Below are 26,133 nucleotides of genomic sequence, written 5' to 3' on the forward strand. Positions count from 1 at the left end.
TCTCCAAATTTAAAAGTATGCTTCAATCTTCGTGGATAGTTCATCAGTACTTTCTTTGGAAGTGGATAGCAATTCAGAAACCCTTGAAATCTCACTCAAATTGTCCTCAGCCACCTGGAAAAATGTATCAAATTTATTTAGATTATTTGCTTGTTTTCTAAAAATAATATTTATAAAGCATTTAATTATGTGCCTTACATGTAATAGGCACTTAATTTTTTTCTTTTTGTGGAGAGTGGGGGTATGGTTAGGGAGTGATTGTTGGGAGAGAAAGAAACATAATCATAATCAGCTCCTGCCATGATGCAGATGGTTATTGGACTGACAACTAGACTCCAGGAAACCTGCATTGCCCCACTAACTAGATGTTTTATTATTTCTGGGCCTAGTTTCCTCATCTGTAAAATGAGGGGGTTAGACTATATAAGAAGTGTAAGCTCATATACAATAGTTCTAATCTCAAGAATAATTTAACATGCTTTGATTTATCCAATACAGCTTTGGAGGAACATGCTTACAGGAATAATAGTGGTATTTTAAATTGGATTCACACTTGCCTAAAGACTGACCATATTGGTAGTAGGATCCACATTAATAAGTAACAAGTGTTTGGGGCCTTATTTGATGAACTCCAATCTCAAATTCAGTGGATTTTAAGAACAAGGGTGATAGTAGAGAATGTGGTGTTATATTCATTTTCCAAATATTCTTATTCCACAGGTCAGAACCTTAAATAAAATTTTACATTAGATTGTAATTCCTCTAAGCAGTGGAAAATACTCTATTTATTAATGATTGACTCCATAGGCAAGATTTATTGCTTAGAGTTTTAGACATTAAAGAAAACTTGACCTTTCTCCTGCTTTTTGGTAGCACCCTGGGGTCTTGTGTTACCTCAAGGGATACCATAAAATTGTCAGACTGAAAAACTTATGTGATTTATAGTTCATTTTAAAATATGTTGATACCACATTTCATACTTATAAACTGTGAAATCAGACACCATAGTCCTTAATTCTGAAAATTCTGGCAATCATTTGGTTAAGTAAGCCAGATATATTCAATCTGCTTGTGCACTCTTTAGACATTAACCATTTGTTAGTACAAAATAGTGAGAGTTAGCAAACCATGAATATAGCATTCTCAAGTCTACTATTATCTAATTAAGAAACCATTAAGCCATGTAAACTATAATAGCTCAGTTTATCCTTCTGTAAAGTGGGATTAAGTTCAGCTACCCACTTACCTCATTAGTATGTTATAAAGATTAATGAAGCAACTTTGTAAGGCATTTTTAGATCCTCAAATTAAGAAAGGTTATTATAGAAGCACAAAGTATTTGGGGATATGAGACTTTCTTAGAAAGTGTTTTTTTTTTTTTTTTTTTTTTTTTAAATCTAATACCAAGTAGCCTAATTTTTTATGTTATTTTTTCCCTCTTATCTCTACAGACTGAAATCGCCAAGAGATTGAATACAATTTGTGCACAAGTCATCCCATTTCTGTCTCAGGAAGTAAGTAAAACTGTTCAGCTGTTAAAGTGCAATTATGTTGCTTCTCTGTTTGCAAATTAGCTAGTTTTAAGATGTTAATTTTATCACAACGCACAAGTGTGAAGAACATCTGTTACAGCTGAAGTGTGCAAACCCCCTGCTATTCGGTTGAACAGATCTGAGGGCAAGCTGCAGAACTGGCGACAATAGCTCAACTTCAAATTAATTCTTTTCAGAAGAAAACTGCAAAATGACTATCAAGATAAAGCTTTTTTTTTTTTTTTTTTTTTTTGTGAGCAGCAGTAGTAACTACTGATCACTCAAGTGTTCCTCATTTTTTTTTAAAATTAAAAAAAAAGTTTGTCTTCTGATGTTAGTTATAAAAGCCTTTTGTTTCTGCATTGTAGGAAATGACTATACAATTTACTAAATCCCAGGTTGAACTTTAAAGTTAAAATGAATAATGCAACAATTACTCACTTTTATATAGTTGTAATGTTTACAAAAACTGGAAATTGTCATGTGAAAGATACTGGGCACCAAGGTGGCCCAATGAATAGAGCACCAGTGAATTAAAATCTAGACTCAGACATATACTAAGCTTTGTGACCCTGGACAGTTCACTTAAAACCCTGATTCACTACAAAAGGGAAAAGAGTTTTTATAGAAATTTGGAAATGTGTATTATAAAAAGAGTACTTTGTTTGGATTCAGAGGGTCTAGTTCCATTTGTGGCTCTCCCATTTTACTGTCTTTCTGATCTTGGGAAGTCACTTTAACTCTTGAGTGTCAGTTTGGTAGGAGGGAGTTGGATCTGGTTGATAATGGTTCAATATGGTTCCATCTAGATGAGCATTTTCCTTGTAAGTAATAGGTTTTTATAGATGTACTTAAACACACACACACACACACACACACACACACACAGAGTAATGTGCTCTATTCCCAAAATTAAAATGATTATGGAGATAGAGACAAATATATAGTTATCCTCTTATGGAAAGTAAGGGCAAGAGGAGATAAGAATGAGAAGAAAGTCCAAATAAAGTAACTTTTAAAAGCTGAAAGTAGATTAAGCGTTCTTACAACATGTTGCTCTAGGCTTTAATTCTTGTATCTTTGAATAGTTAAATTTGCCCTTTTAAAATCTGCTTCTTGGCCTCAAGTTTTTATATTTAGACTGATGAGGTAAAGCTCACTGTGTGGGTAGGACGTTTTTACTTTACCTCTGCCCAGTCTTTCATACACGTTTTGTGTTTATGTAATTTATTTTAGGGCCTCAGAATATTCTTGCTTTGGGGAAACTCAAAAGTTAGAAAAGACATCATGGATAGAGTGTTGGCTTTAAGAGTCAGAAAATCCTGAGTTAAAATATTGTCTTAGACATTTACTTGCTTTTACTTTGAGCAAGTCATTTAACTTTGTCTGCTTCTGTTTCCTCATCTGTAAAATAAGTAAAATAACAGCACCTATCTCTTCCCTACACCAAAGTTGTTATAAAGACCTAATAAGATTACATATATAAAGTTCTTTGCAGACCTTTAAGCACTATATAGGTGCTAGTAATCCTCATTATTCCCCTTACCATCCTCACTGTCTAGCCCAACCTAAATAAGAATCCTTTCTGTGATATTTTCCCTAAAGTGTTCCTCCAGCCTGTGCTCTAGTGAAGGAAGAACCAGCGAAACCAGCTATTTCCAGAAGTAACCAATTCTACTGTTGCATAGTGGTCATTGGAAAATTTTCCTTAGATTGAGCCCAAATCTGCATCTTTGTAACTTTCAATCATTTTTGGCTTTTCAGACCAAACACTGCTACTTTTTTAAGGACACATCCCTTCAAATGCATGGATACATCTATCATGTCCCCCTTCGAGTTGTCGTTTCTTTTGACTCAACATCCTCAGCTCTTTTTTACTCCCTCTCATGACATAATCTTGAGAGCTGTTACCCTTGTGAAGTTTTCCAACTTATCAGTGTCCATAAAGTGTCCCTCACTGAAAACAATACACTAGTTCAAGTCTGACTGGGAAAGAGTATAATGAGTAATTAATCAGCTCTATATTCGTTCATTCATTAAAAACCACATCTTTGTTTTTTTGTGATAAATTTCTTTCTTAGCCTCCTCTTCATTTTGTACTTGTGAAATTAACTTTTTGAGCCCAAGTGTGGGATTTTATATTTATACCTTGAAATTTCATGACAGTTGAGTCATTCTTAGTGTTTTGACATCTTTCTCACATACTGATCTAAAAAATCATAAACAGCCAACAGAAAACTTGGTAGCCCCTAGTATTTGGTGAAATATATAACTTTTAAAATAAGGTAGTTATTCTTAGGTTCCCTCTGCTCTAATGCTTTGCATTTATTTTACATGTATTAAAACAGTATCTAGGAAAGAGAGCCTAGCCTTTGGTGTAGTTCGCTTAACATCTCTGCCTTAAGCTCTTCTACATTTAGCAAGTGTTTCTTGTTTACTTTCCCCATGCTTCAAGATTTTAGGAAGAAACAAGTAGAATTTTTGACTTAGTTATCTTAACCTTGCTTTTCTGTTTTTTCTTCCAAAGCATCAGCAACAAGTGGCTCAAGCAGTTGAACGTGCCAAGCAAGTGACCATGGCTGAGTTGAATGCCATCATCGGGGTACGTGGTCTTCCAGGGCTCCCTCCTACAGTGTGTATAACCAGCTTTCATTTCTTATTGATTGCTAGTTTACTGTAAAGATATTTTTGATGTCTGATGTTATGTATAGATGATAGGTGTTTTTATAGACTCGTATTTTTGGTGAAGGGAAGGAGCAGGAGAAGGGAAAGAAAACTTATTTTGTTTTGGCACAAAGAATGTGATTTGTTCCCTGCTCCCATGCAGCATTCATTCATTGCATTAGCAATAGCAAGACTTTTAGTATTGTGTTAGTTAAACAAAAGGTTCCAGATTGGTAGCCTTTTAAATGTTTTTCTTTCCTTTCTTCCTATGGTATTGGGATCACAGTGAGGCTAAGCCTGAGCTTTATATTGCTTCAGTTCATTTAGTTATCTTTGCTTTTGCCTTCTGCTTTTGAAAGTACTTGGAACCTGTATAACTATTCACCCTTCTTCCTCTTTCTTTCTTGTACAACTTTCATGAATTTTAAAGGGGCACACCAGTGAAAAGAAATTTCTCTTGCTTTTGAAGAAGTGTTAATTGTCTGACATAGTGTTCTAATAGCCTTTCACCAAGTTTTTGATTTTAAATATGCTGAGATCAGTTAATACTCCTTGCTTGTGACTGGTTGTCAATCACAGGTCATTGGCTGTGCATTAATGAACTTGGTGAACCGTACATTCCTTCCACTGCATGAGTCTTTCCCCTCTCCCCACTCCCCGACACAGAGTCTCCAGAATGTTTCTCATGTTTTCTGCCCTTCCAGTCTAAGTGAAAGAAGTAGCCGAAACAAGGAGCCGTCCTTTCTGATTTTATTCATATTGTGAGCGCCCTGAGCGGATTCAAATTACTCATTTATCAATTTATGTTAATTGCTTGTGAGAAGATGCCCTGCTGGTCTTTATGGTTCCCTCAGACACTTTGTAATGATAATTAGACATGCTGCTCTACGGATTAGCAGTGCCATAGTCCAATGACGTTTGCAGACAATGGGACCAGTTGATCCATCTGTGCTTAAAATTACATCCCAACTGGAGATGGAGAAAAAACATAAGAGCCAGGGAGGATTAAAAGAATGAGCCTCAGCTTGAAAATTCTCCTTTCATCAGTTTCTCAATTGCAGATCTGCAGTCAGTTTGCCCGTGGTAAGCTATTGGCAGTCAATTAGGTGAAATAAACTGGGAGGGTGACCTTCATTCCCTTTTAATAGCTTTTTCCTCCCTGAAATGGGGAGCTTCAGTGGATTTTCAGCTTAAATTTTATTCAAGCTGCTTTATTACACTTGACAGCTTAGCTCTGCATAAACAATCCCCCTTCCCCCAAATCCAAGCCCTGCCCCCCCACCTCAGTATCACATTTTGACTGTTACTTAGTCCACTCTAATCACATTCAACCAAAAAAACACAATTACATCTACATTTGTCTGCAACCTTCTGTAACTTTTTTTTTGAGGAATGAATTGCTTTATTCTGGAGTTCAAATCAAATCTTCATATGGAACTCTAGTATGTACAATGCTTGAGTTTTGGAGAGAATAAGTATTTACATAGTACCTACTATGTGTCAGGTATTAAGCTAAGCCTTTTATAGATATCTCAAAGAATAATGGTGAATTTTACTTGTACTTTGATCATAGCTTCTTTTAAAAAAGAAAGAATTTATTTTGATTAAAACAACATACAGGCAAGGAATTCTCCAGGTATGGATTGTATCACATTGGTTTTCCTGTAATATTTGTATGTTTCAGTATAACATTTATAGTAAAGCTTTTTAATAGATTCCTAAACTTATAGAATCTCCTTCTATGTCACTCTCAGAAAATAGTGATCTTGAACTTAAGCTTCCCCTCCAAATAATGATGTCAGGAGTTCTTTTAAAGTGGGGTTCTAATAGTTTTTTCCAGAACAAAATAATTCAGGTAATGTTACTGTTTCATTAAAAGAGTATGGTAGCACTGCAGAAAAACTAGATTAGTTAAGTATAGGTCATCTCAAGCCTCTTGACAGCCAGATGTCTTAAACAGACTTAGCAATCAAATCTTTTATAATTGATCATTTTAAGTATGTATTAATTTGTCTGAGGGATCTTTTTATGGTTGGATGTGATCAATAATGATCCTTTCCTAAAGCGTAAGTTTCATGCTCGGACATATGCTTGATTTTACTTGAAAGGGATTGTGTGCATCCTGGAAAATCGGAGTAGCATAAAATTGGGTTGACAATTCAGTAGACCTTTGCACCCCATTCATTGAACATGCAGTGTGTCAACCTGTCTCCCCAGAGGGGAGGAGGCATCAGGAGGCTGTCTGTTCCTACAAGCAGCAGCTGTACACCAAAGTAAATGCAGCCTGGTTTGATAGCAGCTGTCAGTATTGTTCAGGGACCTGACTTAGTGTAAAGAACAATAGAAGGGGCCATGCCCTTAAACTGCATCGTCTTTCAGGCTAAGAAAAGAAATAGTAATTTAACGGTTTAGACATCTATTACAAGTGTGAAAGATCATGAAAGAGTCCTCTTTAAAATGCAAATCACTGAGAAAATTCTCAGTTTAAGACACAATCAGTGAACTTAGGGCTCAGCAGTGCTAAAGATGTTAGTCTAAGGTAAGCTGGGGTGGGTGGGTGGAGTTAGAGGAATAAAGGTTAGGTTTTCTTAATAATAGAAAACTTCACCTGGCTAAGCATCTCTGTATTCTTGTGTCCTTAATGCTTGGATCTGAAACTAGGCACTCTGGGGATAAGGGAAGTTATTTAATTTTTCTTATTAGATGATTCAAAGTACAGTTAATTTTTCTTGGAAATAAACTCAGTTCTTGTAGCTAGAGCAATTGTGTTAATTTGTTTTTTGTTGTTAATCTTTTCTCACTTCCTGTCGAGAGAGACAGGGAAGGAGAGAGCAAAGTTAGAGTAAAGAAGGAGAGAGAGGCAAGGGGAGGAGTGGAGAGAGAAAGAGAGAAGAGAGACTTGAAATTTTATATTCAATATTTTGTTTTTCTGTTCTTGGCTTTGACCATTTCAGTGGTGAGGGAGAGAAAGCAAATTCGATGGCCTCAGTAGAATAATGATTGCACATTTACCTGTTGAATGCTGCTTTTAAAAAGCTATTTGTTATTAAATGGGTTGTATTCTTGTAACCATAAAAGGGCTATTTAATAATACAGAGTACTTAATGAACTCAGGGTTTGGTCTGGTTTGACACACAAACCACCAGGGCCTTAGAAAAACAAGATGAGCTGAGGGAAATGAATATATATGAATATGAGCACTTGAGTATCAGATTTCCACAGGCAGTCCTCACACTTAGTGGGTTATTATTCCTGGAAGAACTGTTTTAAGCTTGACATAAGTCAAATCTAAATTTTTTCATAGAAGCCGTCAGTAAGATGGTGGTTATATACCCAACTGATACTCAGTTCTTTATTAGATGACTAGACATACATAAAGGAAGTTGGCTTACATAAGAAATAGTGAGTTGTATTTGATGTCAGGAATATCGAAGTTCAAATTCAGCCTTAAACATTTATTCTTTGTATAATCTTGAGCAAATTTAACCTCACTTACCTTTGGTTTCCTCCCTAGCAGATTAAGAGTATTAATAAAACTAATCTCATAGGGTTGGAAGGATAAAAGAAAGGCCAAAACTGTTTACAAACCTTAAAGCAAAATACGTTTGTCCAACTTAAATTGTAATAAAATTTTTTTGCATCTGGGCCGAGGAGTAATAAACAGGTCTTCCATTAGAGGGTAGGGAAATAGTAGAGAAGGTTGGCAGGGGAGGAGCTCTCCTCAGCCTGCCATCTGGTACCTTCCTTTTTAAACTAATTGTTATTGATAACTAGCTGCTAAGCTCTGTTTTTATGTTTTTGAAGACCTGCAAATTTCTCTAATTGGATATCCTGGGCAAAATGACAGTCACCTTTCACTTAGTCATCTCTGTGGCTTACCCCAACAACCCTCCCCCTCCCCCTTCCCCTTGATGATGTTAGCACTTTGCATCCAAAAACTTCACCTTCACTGGTGGCAAGGCAGCAGAGTAGAATGCTGGTTCTTGGAATCCAGAGACCTGTGTTTAAATTCCATCCCTAATTTCAGGCTCTTTGATAAGGAAGAAGTCATTTCACCTCCCCAGTGTGTTTTCTTATCTGATTAAAATAGAGATAACAGTATTTGTACTAGAGATAACAGTATTTGTACTATCTACCTCCAAGGGTCCTTGTAAAAAACACTTTTTAAACTTTTAGTGATATACAAATTTGAGTCTATATTTTGGCTAATTAACTATCATTAGATTTTCCCATCCTAATGATTATCACTATTCAATCTGATCTTCTCACATGATTCCTCCACAATTTGCCAAAATCAGGCAATCCCATTTTCCAGAATTTGTCCTTGTTTTTGTTTTTTTTTCTTCTTTTTTAAAAAAACAGTCTAGTTATTTCTGCCCCTCGAATATCCACTTCCCAACTTCAGCTAATACAACTCTGCTGAATCCTAGTGATAGTTACCATAATAAATATTTTTAAAGTCATAATATTAATATGTGGAACAGTTGACTTCTATGATTTAAGTGCTGTCCAAGTTGGTCAAAAATTGGCTTATTGGCAACTCTTCCCCTTCCCCATTATGTCACTCTTGTTCTTTTCCCTTATAATTCCTCAATGTATTATGTTCTCTGGGTATTAACTTACCCAATAATAGTTTTACCTAATTGCTTTTTTAAAAAAAATGTAAAATTAATAATTTAGAATAGAAATATACTTGAGGTTGTGTGTGGGTGTGAGTGTGTCTGAAAAATGGTCCTTGGCCTTCATCTGATTGCCAAAAGGATCTGTGACATAAAAATAGATTTAAAACACTTCTGCTTTAGTTGATCTACTGTTGTTGGTTTGTTGGTTTTGTTAGGTCTATGATGAAAGTTCTTAAAAACACATATACATTGATCAGAGTTAATGCAATAATAATGCCTTTTGGATTTAAAATGATGTCTTATTATAGGATACAAATTTCTTTCCTCTTGCTGCTTTATTTTGGTCATCAAGATCATGGGATTCTTCAAGGTATTTGAGTGATATCATTGATTAAGACAAGGCAGGATGGGGGAGGGGGACAGGGCCTGGAGGACTTTGAACCACTTGATCATTCTTTAAGAAATTTAGGGATTATCTGTTTAACCTGTTGGTTTTTCCTCTGAAAATTTCTCTGTAGACATTGGAGAACATGCTTTAGTATTTCAGTTGCTCTAGAAATAGGCTTTCTTGGGCTTCCAGAATTTCACAAGGCATACCTGCTTCTTAAAATACACAAACCAAATATTATTGTCTCTATTTGAAAAAAATTGTTTTTAGTCCCTCTCCAGTTGTTCTTTCATAATGTCAAAAAGCTTCCAGGCATTGACTTGAGTGATAGCTGAATTCAAGGACATAAAGTTCAGAGTTTATCCTTATTGTACAGTAATAAAAGTTGTTTCTCCTGCCTCCATTTTTGCCACAAATCACAGAATCTGAATCTTAGGAATTTTGGAAGTGGAAAGGATTGGATTAGATCAGAACTAGAATTTTAAATGATCTCCTGGCTAACTATTCTAAATCATTTAGCTCATCTTTTGAGAAGGTATCTAACTTGCCCACGATCACATTTAAAATTGTTATTACTTTAGGTCTTTTCTTGTATTTCATACATCTTGTTTCTGCTTATTTTATATATTTGTCATGTCCCAAGCTCATAGAGAACAAGAACTGTTTGATTTTTGTCTTTGGAGTTTTAGTGGTTAGTACAATACCTGACACTGAATACATGCTAGTTGATTGATAAATATCATTGCTCCTCTGTTGTGGAAACTCCTCTACCAGGATACATCACCAACTCCTCTGTGACATTGTCATAGTTGCCTCAGACATTGAGAAGCTCAGTGTTTTGCCCATAGTTTCTCATCCAGTATGAGGTCCATTCTTCTATACCCTTCCATTTTGCCCTTCGTAGCTCTTCTTTTAAGAAACTGCCTTTCATATTACGCATGGAAATTATTTTGGGTTTATCTGAATGTGTAGGACACTTAAATTGGGCAATTGATAGAGTGGGAGGCCTAAAGTTGGGAAGACTGAAGTTCAAATCCAGCCACAGAAAATAACAATGATCCTTGGACAAATAATTTAACTCTGTTTGCCTCAGTTTCTGCATCTGTTAAAATCAGCTGGAGAGAGAAATTGCAAATTACTTCAGTTTTTTTGCTAAGAAAACCTCAAAATGGGTCATGAATGAGTTAGACAAAACTTAAAAAAGTGAAAAAAGACAATTTAAATATGAGGCTTTTCATCCTCACATCTCTTTAGTAAAATATAAACTTTTTGATGGCCAAGACCTTCTATTTTGTCTTTGAATCTCCAGTCCATAATACAATGCTTAGAATTTAATAGTTGTGGAATGGATCCAAGGTAGAACTTGAGTCTAACAACAAGGCAAAATAATCTCGTTGCTTTACTGTTAACTACATGATCTTGTTTTCCATGTTTCTAAGCCCACTCTCTTTTTAATTCCACCCACCAGTTTATACTGTTATTACTCTGAGGATTCCCAGCCCTCTCAAGTCAGAGGAAGCATATCATGGTACTTCCAGGCCTGCTAAGTGCCATAAATGGATAATTAACAGAGTATTATAAGTGCCAGTTACTAGAATTCAGAGATTGCTACTTGTATTTTCTTTTTTTTTTTTTGGGTAGAGGTTGCATATATTTCAGCATTTGAACCAGATGCTTTTCTTCATGCAAGAAGGATTTTTAAGGCATTTATCACTGGAAAAGTATTGCTGTTCAGTAATTTCCATGATGTACATTCCATAAATCTGGCTAATATAAATATAAAGTTTTTTTTTTAAAGAGAAAGATTAGTTTAATAAGCCTAAAATATGTTTGAAAAGGAGATAAATCATTGATTCAGTATCCAATATTCATGTAGAGAACAATCAAGTTCCTGGTACAAAGCAGATAGATTTTGAGGTGGGATTTGAAGGACAGAATAATGTTTGTGCATGCAGGAAAAATAAGGTTGGTAAGCTTATATACTTGGAGTATTTGGGGCCTTTTAGCCAGAAAAACCAGATGTCTGCTACACGTGATGTCGTCACCTTAACTACAAGAAAATCTGTCATCTCTCTGGTGATCATACATATACCTGATAGCAATGAGTTTCAGTGATGATTCTGACCTTATTCTGATTTATTTAACAGTAGCTTACTTTCTTTGAAAGATTGATCTGTTTGTTTCCCTCTGCTGTGCACCAGGCAGGCTAATCTGTGGTACAATGCTTAATCAGTGATCTCATCTTTTTTTTTTTTTTTTTTTTTTTTGTGGCAAATTTGGGGGTAATGTATTTTATGAATATCCTGAAAGCATATGGAACATGCTTTTTTATTTTTTTTGAAGTATATGCATCTTTTTATGTTTAGTAATGAAAGCAACGTGAAGGGTGACCCAAAACCTCTAGATTTCTCTTGGATTCTTGTTTCTTTGTACAGGCTATCTCCCATGACTGGAATATATGCCTGCATCTTGTGTACCTCTTAGAATCCCTAGTTTTCTTCAAAGACTAATTTAAGCATCTACATGAAGTCTTTTCTCATCTCCTCTATCTGCTGAGGCTTTTCCTTCTCCCAAATAACTTTGTGTTAACTTTCTAGATTTTATACATGTTTTTATAGGTACATGATGCTTCTTCTGATAGCATGTAAGGTTCTTGAGGGTAGGGGCTATTTGTTTTCCTGTTTGTATCTACAGTTCTTGGCACACAAAAGCCTTTTTTAATTAAATGGGGTCACTGTATGGATTTTTAATATTTTAGGGAAAATAAATGTTTTTGTCTGATTATACTCTTAAGCCAAATTGAGTCTATTGTTGCATGAGTTGATTGGCTACAGGATTAGCAAGATGTTGGATTATTTTTCCCCCTTGGATGTGGCTGACAGTTATCTCTGGGATTGTTGTGCGAAGTTTAAGAGGATGAGTTTAACCTCTTGAGGGTTTATTCTTACGAATATGCAGTTAATCCTTGGAAAGCCTATAAATACCTGGGCTTGTGTGTGTTTCCTTGTAAAAAAGAGGAATAGAGCCTAAAAGAATAATGCATACAACTACCAGAAAGAATAGACTAAAGGGCTGCAGCAACACTCAAGGTCGTCTTTGTCAGCTGTAATCTGTTTGATGCTGCCAAGCCCTTTACGTGAGTATATCTTAATAGGATGGCGATTTATTAATTTTTTTTTTTTTTTTTTAGAAGAAACTGCACAAAGCTTTTGATGCATCTTACTTTGGGTGGAGTGCAGTTAAATGTTAAATTGTACTGCCAAGCATCATTCTCAGACAAGTGTTCTGATCTTCAGTGTTCTTCCATGGAGTTATTCCATGGGGCTTTGCGCATTTCCTTGTTGGAAGGTTGTTGGGCAAGGACTGACATAAATTCTGATGGGATGTTAATGTGAGAGTGCCTGAAGTACAAGTTAGGTAAAGATGAGAAAAACAGTGTAACTGTTAGAGCTTTCTGTAATATACACTTAAACAAGGGAGAAATGAAACATTTTTAGGGCAAAAATGGAATTTCAGTGTCGATAGAGACTTTGAGGTCCAAAAATTTATCCAGGATTTAATTATCTATCTAGTTAGTGGCTAGAACTAAATGGGATGGCCAGATTAAATAGTATTCATTTCATTGAGAGATATAACACACACACACACACACACACACACACACACACACACACACATATATCTAGCAATATATATTTACACACACACACATATAGATAGATATTGATATAACTAAAAATGCTGTATCTTCTCATCTTCCCCAAATTTTATTGAAATCTTTTATTTTTATGTCACCTTCATTTCTAAATAACATCCCTTCCTTCACCTCTGCTAAGAGAGCTGTCATTTTAAGAAAAAAAGAAAAAGGTAGGAAAATTAACCAAAGCATCAACTAAATTTGACAGTAAATGTGGTATTCTCCAGCATAACTCTGCAAAGAAAGTAGGAAAGTGTATTTTCTCATCTCTTTGGACCAAACATAGTCATTATAGTTACACAGTATTTCCATCTTTTTTATTTTCCTGTTTACATTATTGGAGTCATGTGTATATTTTCCTGTTTCTGCTTATTTTGCTTCCCCATTAATTGATATCTTCCCATGCTTCTCAATGGGTCTCTTTAGAATGCCATTTCTAAGAGATTGCTGTTAAATAGTTGTTGTTCAGTGATTTCAGTCATGTCTGACTCTTCATACCCCATTTGGAGTTTTCTTGGTAAAGATTCTGGAGTACTTTGACATTTCCTTCTTTAGGTCATTTTATAGATGTGGAACTTGAAGCAGACAGGGTTAAGTCAATTGCCAGGGTCACACAGATAATTGAGTGAGGCTAGATTTGAACTCAGGAAGAAGAGTATTCTTGGCTCCAGGCCAGGTACTCTCTCCACTAATTGCCTAAGTTGTACACTGAGAAATAAATATTATAAAAATTTGCCTTCCATTCATATATGAAGATGCTTGCTAGCCAACCAATGGTACCCTACTTTTAAAATTGTCTTTTCTAGTAGTGGTCATAAGTTTGAGTTATACTATCATTAGTCTTATCTGATTCCAATTGTAATAAATAGTTTTTTTTTTTTTTTTTTTTTTTTTTTTTTAAGTGATTTGGTTGGGGGCAGCTATATGGTGCAGTGGATAGAACACCAGCCCTGAAGTCAGGAGGACCTGAATTCAAATGTGACCTCAGACACTTTTAACACTTCCTGGCTGTGTGACCTTGGGAAGTCACTTAAAAATTGCCTCAGCAAAAAATAAACAAACAAAAAAAGAGACTTGGTTGAATATTTCATAGTAGGGGAACAGAATGAAGTTCTGAAGTGGCCTATAATTTAACCAATATAGTGAGAGCTTATTTATTCTAAGATAAGACATGAATGAGATGGTAGCTAAATGGCTGATCTGTTTCTCGGGGGATCATGAAGCTGTATAAATTATAAGGGTATGAGTCTCTAGTATGCTTATAGTTTAGTAAATTTGGGAATCTAATTGGAAATATGGTAGAAATGCTCATTGTATTCTCCCATTGCCATTCTTTAGGAATAGCAGCCATTTTAAAAAACTGCCATTTATAGAATATCTAATCCTTGTTGGTTAAGTTTTGTCATTTATATGTCATCTTGGTAAAGAGTCTTTTTGAAAATAAAGTTTATATTCTGTTGATGCATCAACTTTATACATAATGTATTTTTATTTATTCCAGTAAATCTTTCCCAATTACATGTACCAAAATTTTAACATTAATTTAAAAAAATTTTTTTTGACTTGCAGATTCTTTTTCCTTCACTTGTCTCCATTTCTTAAGAAGGCAAGCAATTTGATGTTGGTTATACATGTGAAGACATGTAAAATGTATTTCCAAATTAGTCATGTTGCAAAAGATAACAGAAAAAAATTTTTTAAAGTATGCTTTAATCTGTATTGAAAATGGGTAGCGTTTTTCATCATGGGTTCTTTGGAATTATCTTGGATCGTTGTTTTGATCAGAATAGCTAAGTCTTTTACAAAAATTCATCAGCTTTATTAATTGGAGGAATTGTCTAACTATATATTGGTTAATTATAATAACCAATAGATTAGATGCTTTACTGCTCAAATAAAATTTGTATTATACTTGAATATGAAAATGGGGGAATTAGAAATTAATTTTTTTGAAATGCAAAAGTTGATTAATACTTTGATTCTCTCTAATCCAAACTTTGGAGATTCTTGCTACATGCAGGTGTGTGTCTTGTGGACAAATTTTTTGTTTGCTATTGTTACGAATCATGACCCAAAGGAATGTGGAGCGAAGGACTCATAGCATGGTGTTATGGCACTAGTTTGTTATAGAGACTAAAAGCAAATTCATTTAAAGTCTTAGATTATACTTAGGGTACTCCTAAAGATATTCTTAATGCTTTCCAACTTTTGGTAGAGGAGGTGTGGCATTGTGAACAGTGGGTCAGAAATAATGAAGACTAGCATTGGGCAGCTAGGTAGCACAGTGGATAGAGCACTGGCCCTAGAGCCAGGAGGACCTGAGTTCAAATTTAGCTTCACACACTTGTCACTTAACCAGAATGGCTTTGCTGCTGCTTTTCTCCCCCCCCTCCACCCCCCCCCAAAAAAAAAAGGTCACAAAAATACTTTGCAAATATCTTCTATTATCCTTACACAGTATTTCCATCTTTTTTTTCCCCTTTTTATATCATAAGAGTCATTGTGTACATTTTCCTGTTTCTGCTTATTTCCCTTCCCCATTAATTGATATCTTCCCATGCTTCTCAGTGGTTCTCATTAGAATGCCATTTCTAAGAGATTGCTATTAAGTAGTTGTTGTTCAATGATGTCAGTCATGTCTGACTCTTCATACTCCATTTGGAGTTTTCTTGGTAAAGATTCTGGAGTACTTTGCCATTTCCTTCTCCAGGCCATTTTACAAATGAGAAAACTGAGGCAGACAGGATTAAGTGATTTGATTAGGGTCACACAGCTTGTAAGTGTGAGGTAGGTGTTATCTTTATACCCATTTTACATAGGAAAACAGACTGAGAGCAGAGAAAGGACTTGACCACACAGCTAGTAAATATCTATGCTTGAATTTGAACTTTTTGGCTTCAGGCCCAGCACCCTATCTACCTTACCCACGTTTCCATTCAAGTCCCACAATTAACATACTCTTTGCATAATTTTGGGCAGATCATTAAACGTCTTAGGGCCCCCAAAACTTTTATCAGTCGCAGAGAAAGTACTTGCCTATGTCATGGAAGTGGGTTCTTTGTCTCAGGGTTCCCAGTACTAGTGAAATCATAGGTCCAAAACTTACTTGTCACTTTACTGTCTGTAAACTCTTCATGTACCCCCTCTAATGAGGAGAGGCCATTCACCTGATGGTAGTTTGTTTAATAATACAGCAGCAGTAGGAGGAGAGAGTGTGTGTACATGTATGTGTGTTTTTTCTAGCTGTTAGGCAATACAATAATGGGATCTATCTGTTTCCAAAAAGTAATATTCACTGTAAAATTGCACAATACATACCATAAGGATTATGGAGGAAATGACGTTAAAAATCATGACACTCAAAAACTTTGTTAGTGACACGCAGACAAAAGATAGGAATTTATTAAAAAATAATTGCACAATATCATAAATCTTTGAGAAATATGTAAATATTACAATAAATAGTGGCAGTGTCTGCAGCCTCGGATGCTACTTGGTAGGCTGGTAAAAGGCTTGAGTGACAACTTGATTTGATAAAGATTTGAAATTCTGAAGTTTGCTTGTAGAAATGGGCGTCAGAAGGATTGAAGCTAATGAGTTCTTGTGAAGTGGTGCAGTTTTCTGTATTCTCTTTGATTCTTGAATATAAAAATCACACACAAGCTAACACAATTTGTGTTATTATCAGAATGTTCCCTAATATATCAATTATATTGGAGCATATTCATTTTTTGAAACAAGCCTTATGTCAGAACTAACTGTGCTTAAGCCCTCCTCTGTTTACAAGGTGTCATGCTATTTGTTCCTCCTCTTTGCACTGTAAAAAGTCTTTAAAATAAAAAGAGCGAAAGATTTAGTAATGAATTCAGAGAATAGCGATTTAAAGAAAAAACCACACTAACGTAAATTTTTTACTCAAATATTTTTGGTGTAAACATTAAGGGTTAACATAAAATTTTTCCTTCCTCCCATTAACTGTTAAATTCAGAGGCAAGGATTCTGTTTCTTCCCCTGTCTGTGACCATCATGATTGTTTTACCCATTTTGGGAAGTAGTTATTTAAAATTTTGTGTGTTTGAGGTTTTCTCTGAAAGACACAGACAAGGAGACATTATTCTTTTGTGGGTTTTGAGGTCTCATTAGCTCAAGATTTAGAACATTTTACTCATATCCTTCCCAAATTTGACATGTTGGGAGAGGAAGATGAGACTATCAAATTCCATTGTTACCAAACCATCCCGTTCTTGCTTTTTATTTTTTTATTTTATTTTTAATAACTTTTTATTGACAGAGTGTTCTTGCTTTTTAATATCAATATGGAAAAGGTTCCACAGTTGAATCTTTTTTATGTTGCATAGCAGAATATGATATTTATTTGGAGAGAGGGCTGTGGAAGGTTGATATGTTTTAATCTTAACATTAGTATCGTCAATTATAGAAAGTGTATGTGGGTTTTTTTTTTTTTTTGAGGTGCAAAAAATAGTTTATATGGGGACAAAGGAATATTGAAAGCTGAATTAAGTGCTCGCTCTCTCTCTCTCTCTCTCTCTCTCTCTCTCTCCCTCCCCCTCTTTCTCTTCCTCTCTCTCTGTCTGTCTGTCTGTCTGTCTCTCTCTCTCTCTCTCTCACATACACACACATACACACTCTGTATCTCACACACACAACCTTGATGGAGCCAAGAATGGTATCACATTAATGGGCATGCAAAGACATGTATGATTTAAATGTGTTCAAATCTCTTTTATTACAAATGAAAAAACATTGCTCAAACTTATGATAAATAGCAGGACCAGGATAATTCTAAATTGCTAAAATGATAAACATTGGTTTATTTTAATGTCCAAAAGTAAATTAAAGGCCATTATTAATTTAAAATGAGTGGAGGGGAACCAGATTTTCCTCCTCAAGATTTATGATATTTGTCAGTTTACATAATTACTTGGTCAAACGCTCCAAGAATCAGAATTGGAAAGGACCTTGTAGCTCTCTCCTTACTAAAAGAAGGATCTCCTTTATGAAACATGACATACTCATCCCACCTTTGCCTGCAGATCTCTAATGAGTAATAACTTACCACCTCCCAAAGCTTTCTCTTCCCCATTTACCTCATACTTGAAGTCATTAAATATTTACATTTTTTTACTATATTTAACAATTAACTGGGTGTGTGAAGTAAAACCTCAAAATTGTTTTGATTTGCATTGTCATTTATGAATTGGAACATTTCATATGATTGTGAAAACATTTCAGTTCTTTTGAGATTTGTTTGTGTCCTTTAATCATTGGGGAATGGCTCTTCTCTTATTGTTAGGATTCTTACAAGATGCTAAGTAAGTGGAATTGAGGAGACAGTGGTTAAATCTAGTTTAGCATTGATTTAATCCTACAACAAATAATGGTTTCCTAGTGATACACTGATTGGTGTATACTCAGTGGTGGGGCATAATAAAAGGAGAAGCTCTCAGGGCCAGAAAGGACAAGTGCACTAGAAGCTCTCGGAGATTGAGACAGATTCATTCCACTGTCCACCTTTGTGGTGGCTGGAGGCTGAAATAGAAACCCTTGGGAGTCGGGGAGATTCAGAAGCCAGAGAAGGCAGTCGAGGAGAACTAAGGAAGACAGAGAAGTGGTGACAGGCTGTCCTGTGGAGAATACTGAAACCAAGATCCTGAAGGCCTCCAGAAAACTAGCTGAGCCCCAAGTGAAGGAGATAAGACTTTGAAGAAGACAATAAAGGTTTTGGACTTTAGCACCTAGCTGCATTTGGGGTGATTACTGAACTGAAACTAAGGCTGCCCCCAGAGACCCCAAGAAACCTGTTCCCAGAGAACATTACATTTTAGAGAAGACTATTACATCTTATATTGTTAGTTTTCTATAAATCTTAGTTTCAGAAATATTTTCCCTGTTTGAGTGCTTCTCTTAATGTATTTATATTGATTTTATTCTTGCAAAAGTTTTTTAATTTCACATAATTAAAATGAACTTTGTTATGTATGTATGTATGTGTATGTGTAAGTGATTGCTTTGTTTGGTTAGGCATTCTCCCTTATCCCATAATAATCAAAGATACCTATCTCATTCTTTTGTGACTTGTCTTATGGTTAAGCATCTAATTTGCGCTTTTTCTTATATAAGACTTTGATCTAAATCTAATTTTTGCCAAACTGCTTCTCAGTTTTCTTAGTAGTTTTATGTCAATTTGAATTGTCCCCAAGTAATATATATACCCTTGAATTTTATTATTAACCATATTATTATTTCACTTATTAATATTAACTAAGTTAATAATACTAATTATGTTAATAACATTAACCATATTATTAATTTCACTTATTTCTGATTCATCTTTTTAAAAATTGAAAAAATTTTCTCCCAATTACATTTAAACAATTTTTTACATTTTTCTTTTCCATTTTTCTTAAAACTTTTTATTTTCAAAACATATGCATAAATAATTTTCAGCATTCACACTTTGTAAAACCTTGTATTCCATATTTTCCCCCCTCCCTTCCCTCAACCCTTCCTCTAGATAGCAAGTAATCTAGTATGTTAAACATGTGCAGTTCTCCCACAATTATGCTGTACAAGAAAAATCAGATCAAAAAGGAAAAAAAAATTACATTTGTTTTTAAAACTTTTTGAGTTCTAGGTTTTCTATCTTATCCCTACCTCCAGCCCCCATTAAGAAATCACATGTGAAGCTATACAAAAAACATTTCCATAAAAGTCAGGTTGTAAAAGAAAACATAGATCTCCTACCCTAATAATGGTGTGTGTGTGTGTGTGGGGGGGGGGGTTGTCAAAGAGAGAAACAAATAGATAGACAAAGAGAGAATGAGAAAAAGAAAGAGAAAATATTCTTCAATCTGTATTCATACATAATCAGTTCCTTCTCTGGGTATGGATACAATTTTTCATCATAATTCTTCTTAGCCATCCTTAGTTAGTTTATTCTGCTCATCTACTTTTTTTGGTGGTTCTTTTTTTTTTTTTTTTTTTTTTTTAAACCAGGACCAAGTAGTTTTGATAACCTACAGTATAATATAGTAATATGATGATAATCATTCCTACTTTTTTTTATTATTTTCTTTGGGATTTTAAATATTTTTTTCTCCCCTTTCAAATAATTTTAGTGGTTATTTTGCCTAGTAAGTAGCCACTTGGTCACTGACTTGGTAAATTTATTTTAACTATTGTCATTTTGTCAATAATGCTATCTAACTATGAACAGTGAATTTCTCTAAATCATTCCAGTCATTTAATTTTTAAAATAACATTTTGTGGTTGTATTTGGAGAAGTCTTGAAAGTGCCATGATAGGCTGAAACCTATATAACATGCATTTTTAAATTGCTTTTAATATGAAATTTACCTTTTTATTATTTCCTTCTGAATTTTGTTATTGGTATATAGATGTCATTTATTTCTGTGCATTTATTTTCTATTTTGCTACTCCTACTGAAGCTATTCATATTTTCTTTGCTAATTCTCTGAGGTTTTCTAAGGAAGCCAGGTCATTTGAGGACAGTTGTCTCCAGCTATATTTATGTCTGATTTCTTTCTCTTATTTTATGACTATTACTAACATTTCTAGACGTGTCAAATAACAGTGAAGAAAAGAGGCATCCTTTCTTTATTGCTTATTTCTTGCAGAAGGTGCTAGTATTTTCTTACTGCAAATAACGTTGACTTTTGGTTTTGGATATGTACTTATTTTATCATATTTTAAAATAGCTCCTCTTAGCTGTGCCCCATTTATTTTGAATAAGGATCTTTTGCTTTTTTGTTAAGGCATAAACTCTTTAGCTCTGGAGAGAAGATATATTTCAAAAGATATGTGGGTTTTTCTATTACCTAAAAAAATTTTTTTTTATTGGATTGTCATTAAAAAAAAAAATCTCTTTTTTGCTTTTAAGAGTTTGCTTTATTTCTGTAGCATCTCCTTAGGAAAGTTCAGAGGAAAAGAATAAACAATTCAGTCTTTATTATTTCCCCTTCCTGCTGCCCTCTTACATAGGTCACTAGCATGATGAAGTGGAAAACTGTAAACACTTGCCATCTATGCCTGTGGGCAAATTACTTAACTTCTTACTGTTTTCTCATCTGAAAAATTAAGATAATAACATAACTCATGAATCATTATGAGGAAAGTGCTTTTATAAAACTTAAAATAATACATACTTGTGAGCAAGTATTACAAAAGGTAACTTAATTACATATATTCATAGAACTTAGTGGAGTTCCATCATTACTATCTTTTCAGTTTCACATACTGTTCTTTATATGGACCATAGTCGTCCCCTTAAAGTGACATTTGATCTATCCCATCTGGCTCATTCCCCCATTACCTGAAATCCCCTGCCTTCTTAGATCTTTCTTTCTTGGAAGTCTTAAAATCCTTCACGGTGAAATAACACCTCATCTACAAAACCTTTCATGAGTCTCCTGATCTGTGATTAAAAAAAAACAACAAAATTATTCAATATGTTTTCTATTCTTTATCACATCTTGAGAATTGGTCCCTTTAACTCTTCAAATGATTTCTATCCTCAGCATGGATTATCTCTGTATATGGTCTGGTACAACCACTTCCCATCTTTAGCGCTATTTCTATCATGTCATTCATCATATTGAATTCTACAATGTGGCCTGTATATAATAAATGTTTTTTGATTGATGAATGAGGAAACTTTTTGATGGAGAAAGTACCTTGTTTTAGAAAATTTTGACTTTGGCAGTTAAATCTCATCTTGGGTGCTCTAGATTAGCTGCCCTAAGTAAGTTGCATGACAACCTGTCTTCAAGCTTGTGTGGAACTCCAAATATAAAAAAATTAGGTTAATTGCTTTTTCTGGTATATAATCTTCACTTTTACTTTCATCCTGGTGCCAGGGATGGCAGCTTTTTCTTTCTTCCTTCCTTTCTTTCCCCAGTACAACATCAACAACATTTTCTAACTTCTACTCTCTTTGTTTTGTTGTTGTTGTTGTTGTTGTTGTTCAGTCATTTTCAGTTATCTTCAAATCTTTGTAACCCCATTTGGCGTTTTCTTGTTAAAGTTACTATGTTGGTTTTGCTATTTCTTTCTCCAGCTCATTTAAAGAATAGGAAACTGAAGCAACAGGGTTAAATGAATTTCCCAGGTCACAGAACTATTAAAGGTCAGATTTGAACTCTTTCAAATCTTCCTGACTTCCAGGCCTGGTATCTTTATCTACTGTGCCACTTAAATTGTCCCTCTTCCACTCAAAGACTCACTAAAGTGTCACTTCCTCATAAAGAGACTCTTTGTTTCTCCTGTGATAAAATACCCCTTTCCCATTACTTAAACATTCATCCCTCCATTGTTGTTTTTTGCTTTTTAATCTTTCTCCTTCTGGATGCACAGACTTTAAGAGTAAGGGAACTGTATCTCTTGTATTGTTTTGTTTTGGTTTTTTGTATTCCCTACCCCCTGGATCTTGTACGTAGTTGGCCCATTAAATGTTTAATTGAAAAGAATATCTGATAAATGAACCACTCTGTTGCTGCTCTGGGCAGCACTATATTTATGGCCTTTTTGCCCAAAAGAGCTGCCCATAGTGAATATTGAAGCTCAGATTCAGAATTACAGTTGGGAGGAGGTAGAACAGGATAGGTATTAGAAATGATTGACATGCAATTAAGCGATTTATTTGTCATTTTTACTTAATAGTATGCAATTAAGCGATTTATTTGTCATTTTTACTTAATAGTATTTATTATCTCCGGGGCCTAGCATAGTGACTTGTTTTGTTGGGTTCAACCACTCCTCTAATTATAAGTTCATAGTTATTTTGAATTAATTTACATGTTAGTGTTTACATTGTATGCCTTGGTTTTAATATTTCTAAAATTTAGTTGAGTGAGAATGTCTGTGACTCTTTTCCTAACAACAATGAATGAAAAACAAATGAGTTGATGCCTGCTAGATCTGTCAGAGCTGGGGGGGAAAAACCCCACATAAAACCCTAATACTTATTTGAAAGGCTTTTTGGAGAGGGAAGCAAAATCTACTGTAGTTGAACTTCCACTTCGCCCTTTCCCCCCCAATCAGTGCTATGGTTAATTATCCACTGCAGTTGCTTGTGTATGCATCATTGGGTTCTCCTTCCCCTCCCCATCCCTATACCCTTCCCCCCTGAAACCGGACATAGCTCTTATTCTGCAAGTAATGATAGTAATTGGTGCTAGGACAGACCTTTTACTCATCCTTCTCTGAGCACATTTCTTATGGCAGGTGTCTAGTTTTTAATTAAGTGCTAATGAGCATGCCTACCAGACCGTGAGGCTGCTGCCAGCTTCTCCAGTTTTATGTCTTGCTGTTGCTGCGCCCCTTAACAGGTGACAGAGCAGGAATTAGTGTCTTTGAAACGACAGGAAGGTGATTATATGCATAAAATAATTGTTACTGTGATCTTAAAATGGTAAATGCCTCGTTTAGATACACTTTTCAAGAATACTCTTCTTGTCTTCTCTGGTCTGTCCTTGTCCCTATTTTTCTTCTCATTAGGAATGGTTTTCACTTCAAGGATAGGAGAGATTTATGTAGAAGGTGGTCAGTCTCCTTTTCCTTGCTATGGGTTGTTTGTTTGTTTTTCAGATGATGGGGTGAAGGGAGGTTTGCCAAGCTTTTTTAAATTCTATACAAATAGTTTCCTGATTTCTGATGATAAATCACACCATTTTACCTTATACTCTGAAGGTGGAGAGTTTTGAAGACAGTATTTATTGTTCTATTTAGAAATCAGTGAGAAGGTAGTGCTCGAGGCCCTTACTGAAGAGCGAGTGTGATTTAATGCAGTAGGGACAGTCTAGGCGGGCCATCAATAAAATAAGCAGTTTGAGGCCTAGAGAAGTTACCACAAATCAGGGCTTTAATTTTGGGATCTGACAGGGCACCTTAGAAATTAAGCTTTAATCATTTTTACTCTTTTCTTCTAAACCTAGTTTTATACCTGGCAGCTGAAATATGGCTAAATTTATGTTGCATTGCCTTTTCTTGAGTATTTTTCATTGCACACAGTAAGCTATTAACTGTAATTTGAGAGAAAAGAATACCTTTTTAAATGTGAGCAAATTTATGAGATGAGGGCAGGGTAGGGGAGGTTGTTGGTGGCTATGTAGAGTGTTGTGTTAGTGAGAGAAGCAACTGGAATGGGTAGAGTGGAGGGTGGGGGGAGTCCTGAGAGAAAAGGATTACCTGTGTCCTGCTGCTCCCCAACTGTGTGTCCCTGGGCTTGCCACTGAGCCTCAGTGTACTCATGTGTAAATGAGAAGACGGATCAGGTCATTCACTATTCTATCTTTATCAGTCATTGCTTCTACTGTAAATGACCTAGACTGACTAGTTGTGGTGAAGTTTTCCTCTGATGGGATGTCCCCTGGGAAGTTGGTAATCACCTAATCACAGTCTTGAGGTGGAAAGGACCACAGAAATCATTCAGTTTCATCCCTCTCTGGAAGTTTTCTCTATGAAGTTTCTAAAAAGAATCACCCAAATTTTCTTCCTGCTTGTTAACTTCTCTCACTCTTTTTTCCAGTTATTTTGATTTATTTTGAGCCCATGTCTCCCTGCTACTTCGAATAGTTGTATAGTTCTGACTTCTGGAGCTAAACAGAATAAACTTAATCCCCCTCTTCCACATGACAGCACTTTAAATAAGAAAGTAACTATTCTATCTCTTGGTTTCTTTATTCCTTTTAACAAATGAGAAAAATCAGTTTGTCTGTCTTTGTCAATGTAGTGTTAGATTAATTCCAAGGGTATGTGGTTGAAAGGAGATTAGAGATTAAACAGATTCGTAAATGGAGAACCTGGAAACCTTGCCACTGATTCTGTTTATTTAAATAAACTAATCAGGCCTATCTTAATTAAAAGTAACAAACTTTTAGGAGGTATGATCATAATAATAACTAACATTTATGTAGTGCTTACTATGTGCCAGACATTGTGCAAATGCTTTATAATTATTGTCTTATGCTATTCTCAGAACTGCCCTCTGAAATCGATGCCGTTATTTATCCCCATTTTACAGGCAACATGCCCAGGACACCCAGCTAGTAATTGTCTGGGGTCAGATTTGAACTCAGTTCTTTTGATTCTAAGCCCAGTGTTCTACCCACTCAAAAAGAAAGTGGGTAGGACCTAGTATCTAGAGAATTCAGAAATTACAGTTTGAGGAGAGGAAAAAAAACTACATGAAGAGTGTGACCTTTGAATCTAAAGAGTTAACCATATGTTTATTTTTTTCTCCCTTCTTCCCTCCCTTTTCTTTCTTTCTCTGCATTTTATGCCTCTTATTTCTTTTTCCTCATGCCCTCATTTCATGGTTCTCATTTCTTCTGGGAATGACCCACGACCACATGCCCACAGCAGCAGCAGTTGCAGGCTCAGCATCTCTCTCATGGCCATGGACCCCCAGTGCCTCTAACACCTCACCCATCCGGACTCCAGCCTCCTGGGATCCCCCCCCTTGGAAGCAGCGCCGGCCTGCTGGCCCTCTCTAGTGCATTGAGTGGGCAGTCTCACTTGGCAATAAAAGATGACAAGAAACATCATGACGCAGACCACCACAGAGGTGAGAGGCATGGCAAGCCTGATTAGGACCTGATTCTTTGTCCAATGAATATTCATACAATGCTGCAAAGTTGTATCCATCTCCTAAAGAAATCCCAAGTTTTTATAAAATGAGAAAAAAAAAAAGGAACTGTCGAAAACCTTTTTACCACTGAAAAACAGAAGTTTTCAGTGTTTGAAATGATGGGGATTTGTAGGCTTTCTCCCACTATAGATTGTGGAGCTTTTTTTTTTTTTTTTTTTTTTTTTTTTTTTGACATCTTGGCAACTGCTTAATGTAATGTCAGTGGCCTGCACCATATTATGGAAAACTGTTAACTGCTTAATTGGGTGATTTTCAAAGAAAGTAATGTTGTGAAATGGGGTGAAATGAAAGTTAAATTTTAAAGTGAATGTGTTCAAATGAAAGGTTAGATAATTGCATCTGTTACTACTTAGTTTCATAGGCTTTAATTCTAGTATGCATTAAATATTGGGCAAAATTGCACTTGACTAATTTTTGAAGAAAGTAATTTATTCTGTCATGAAATTAAAAAAATAGGCTTTGTGTATGGTTAAACTGTAAATCTTATGTTTACAAAATACTGTAATTTTCAGGAAATCACTGTATTAGGAATGTGCAATGAC

The 26,133-nt window shown here is 35.2% G+C and overlaps 1 protein-coding gene across 10 annotated transcripts in view; it reads left to right on the plus strand.

Annotated features, from left to right (window-relative positions):
• Positions 1–26,133, plus strand: part of TLE1 (TLE family member 1, transcriptional corepressor) — a 114,288-nt gene that overhangs the window by 30,603 nt on the left and 57,552 nt on the right. For 3 of the 10 annotated variants that reach the window (XM_031945486.1, XM_031945483.1, XM_031945491.1), the window contains 3 exons: positions 1,452–1,514; positions 4,060–4,164; positions 25,303–25,507. In XM_031945486.1, the coding sequence (XP_031801346.1) occupies positions 1,452–1,514; positions 4,060–4,164; positions 25,303–25,507 (373 nt within the window). The remainder of the gene's footprint in view (positions 1–1,451; positions 1,515–4,059; positions 4,165–25,302; positions 25,508–26,133) is intronic. The other 7 variants (XM_031945488.1, XM_031945493.1, XM_031945490.1 and 4 more) reach the window with 3 other exon arrangements.

Source organism: Sarcophilus harrisii, chromosome 1 (genome assembly GCF_902635505.1).
Source record: "Sarcophilus harrisii chromosome 1, mSarHar1.11, whole genome shotgun sequence".
In the NCBI taxonomy this organism is placed as follows: Eukaryota; Metazoa; Chordata; class Mammalia; order Dasyuromorphia; family Dasyuridae; genus Sarcophilus; species Sarcophilus harrisii.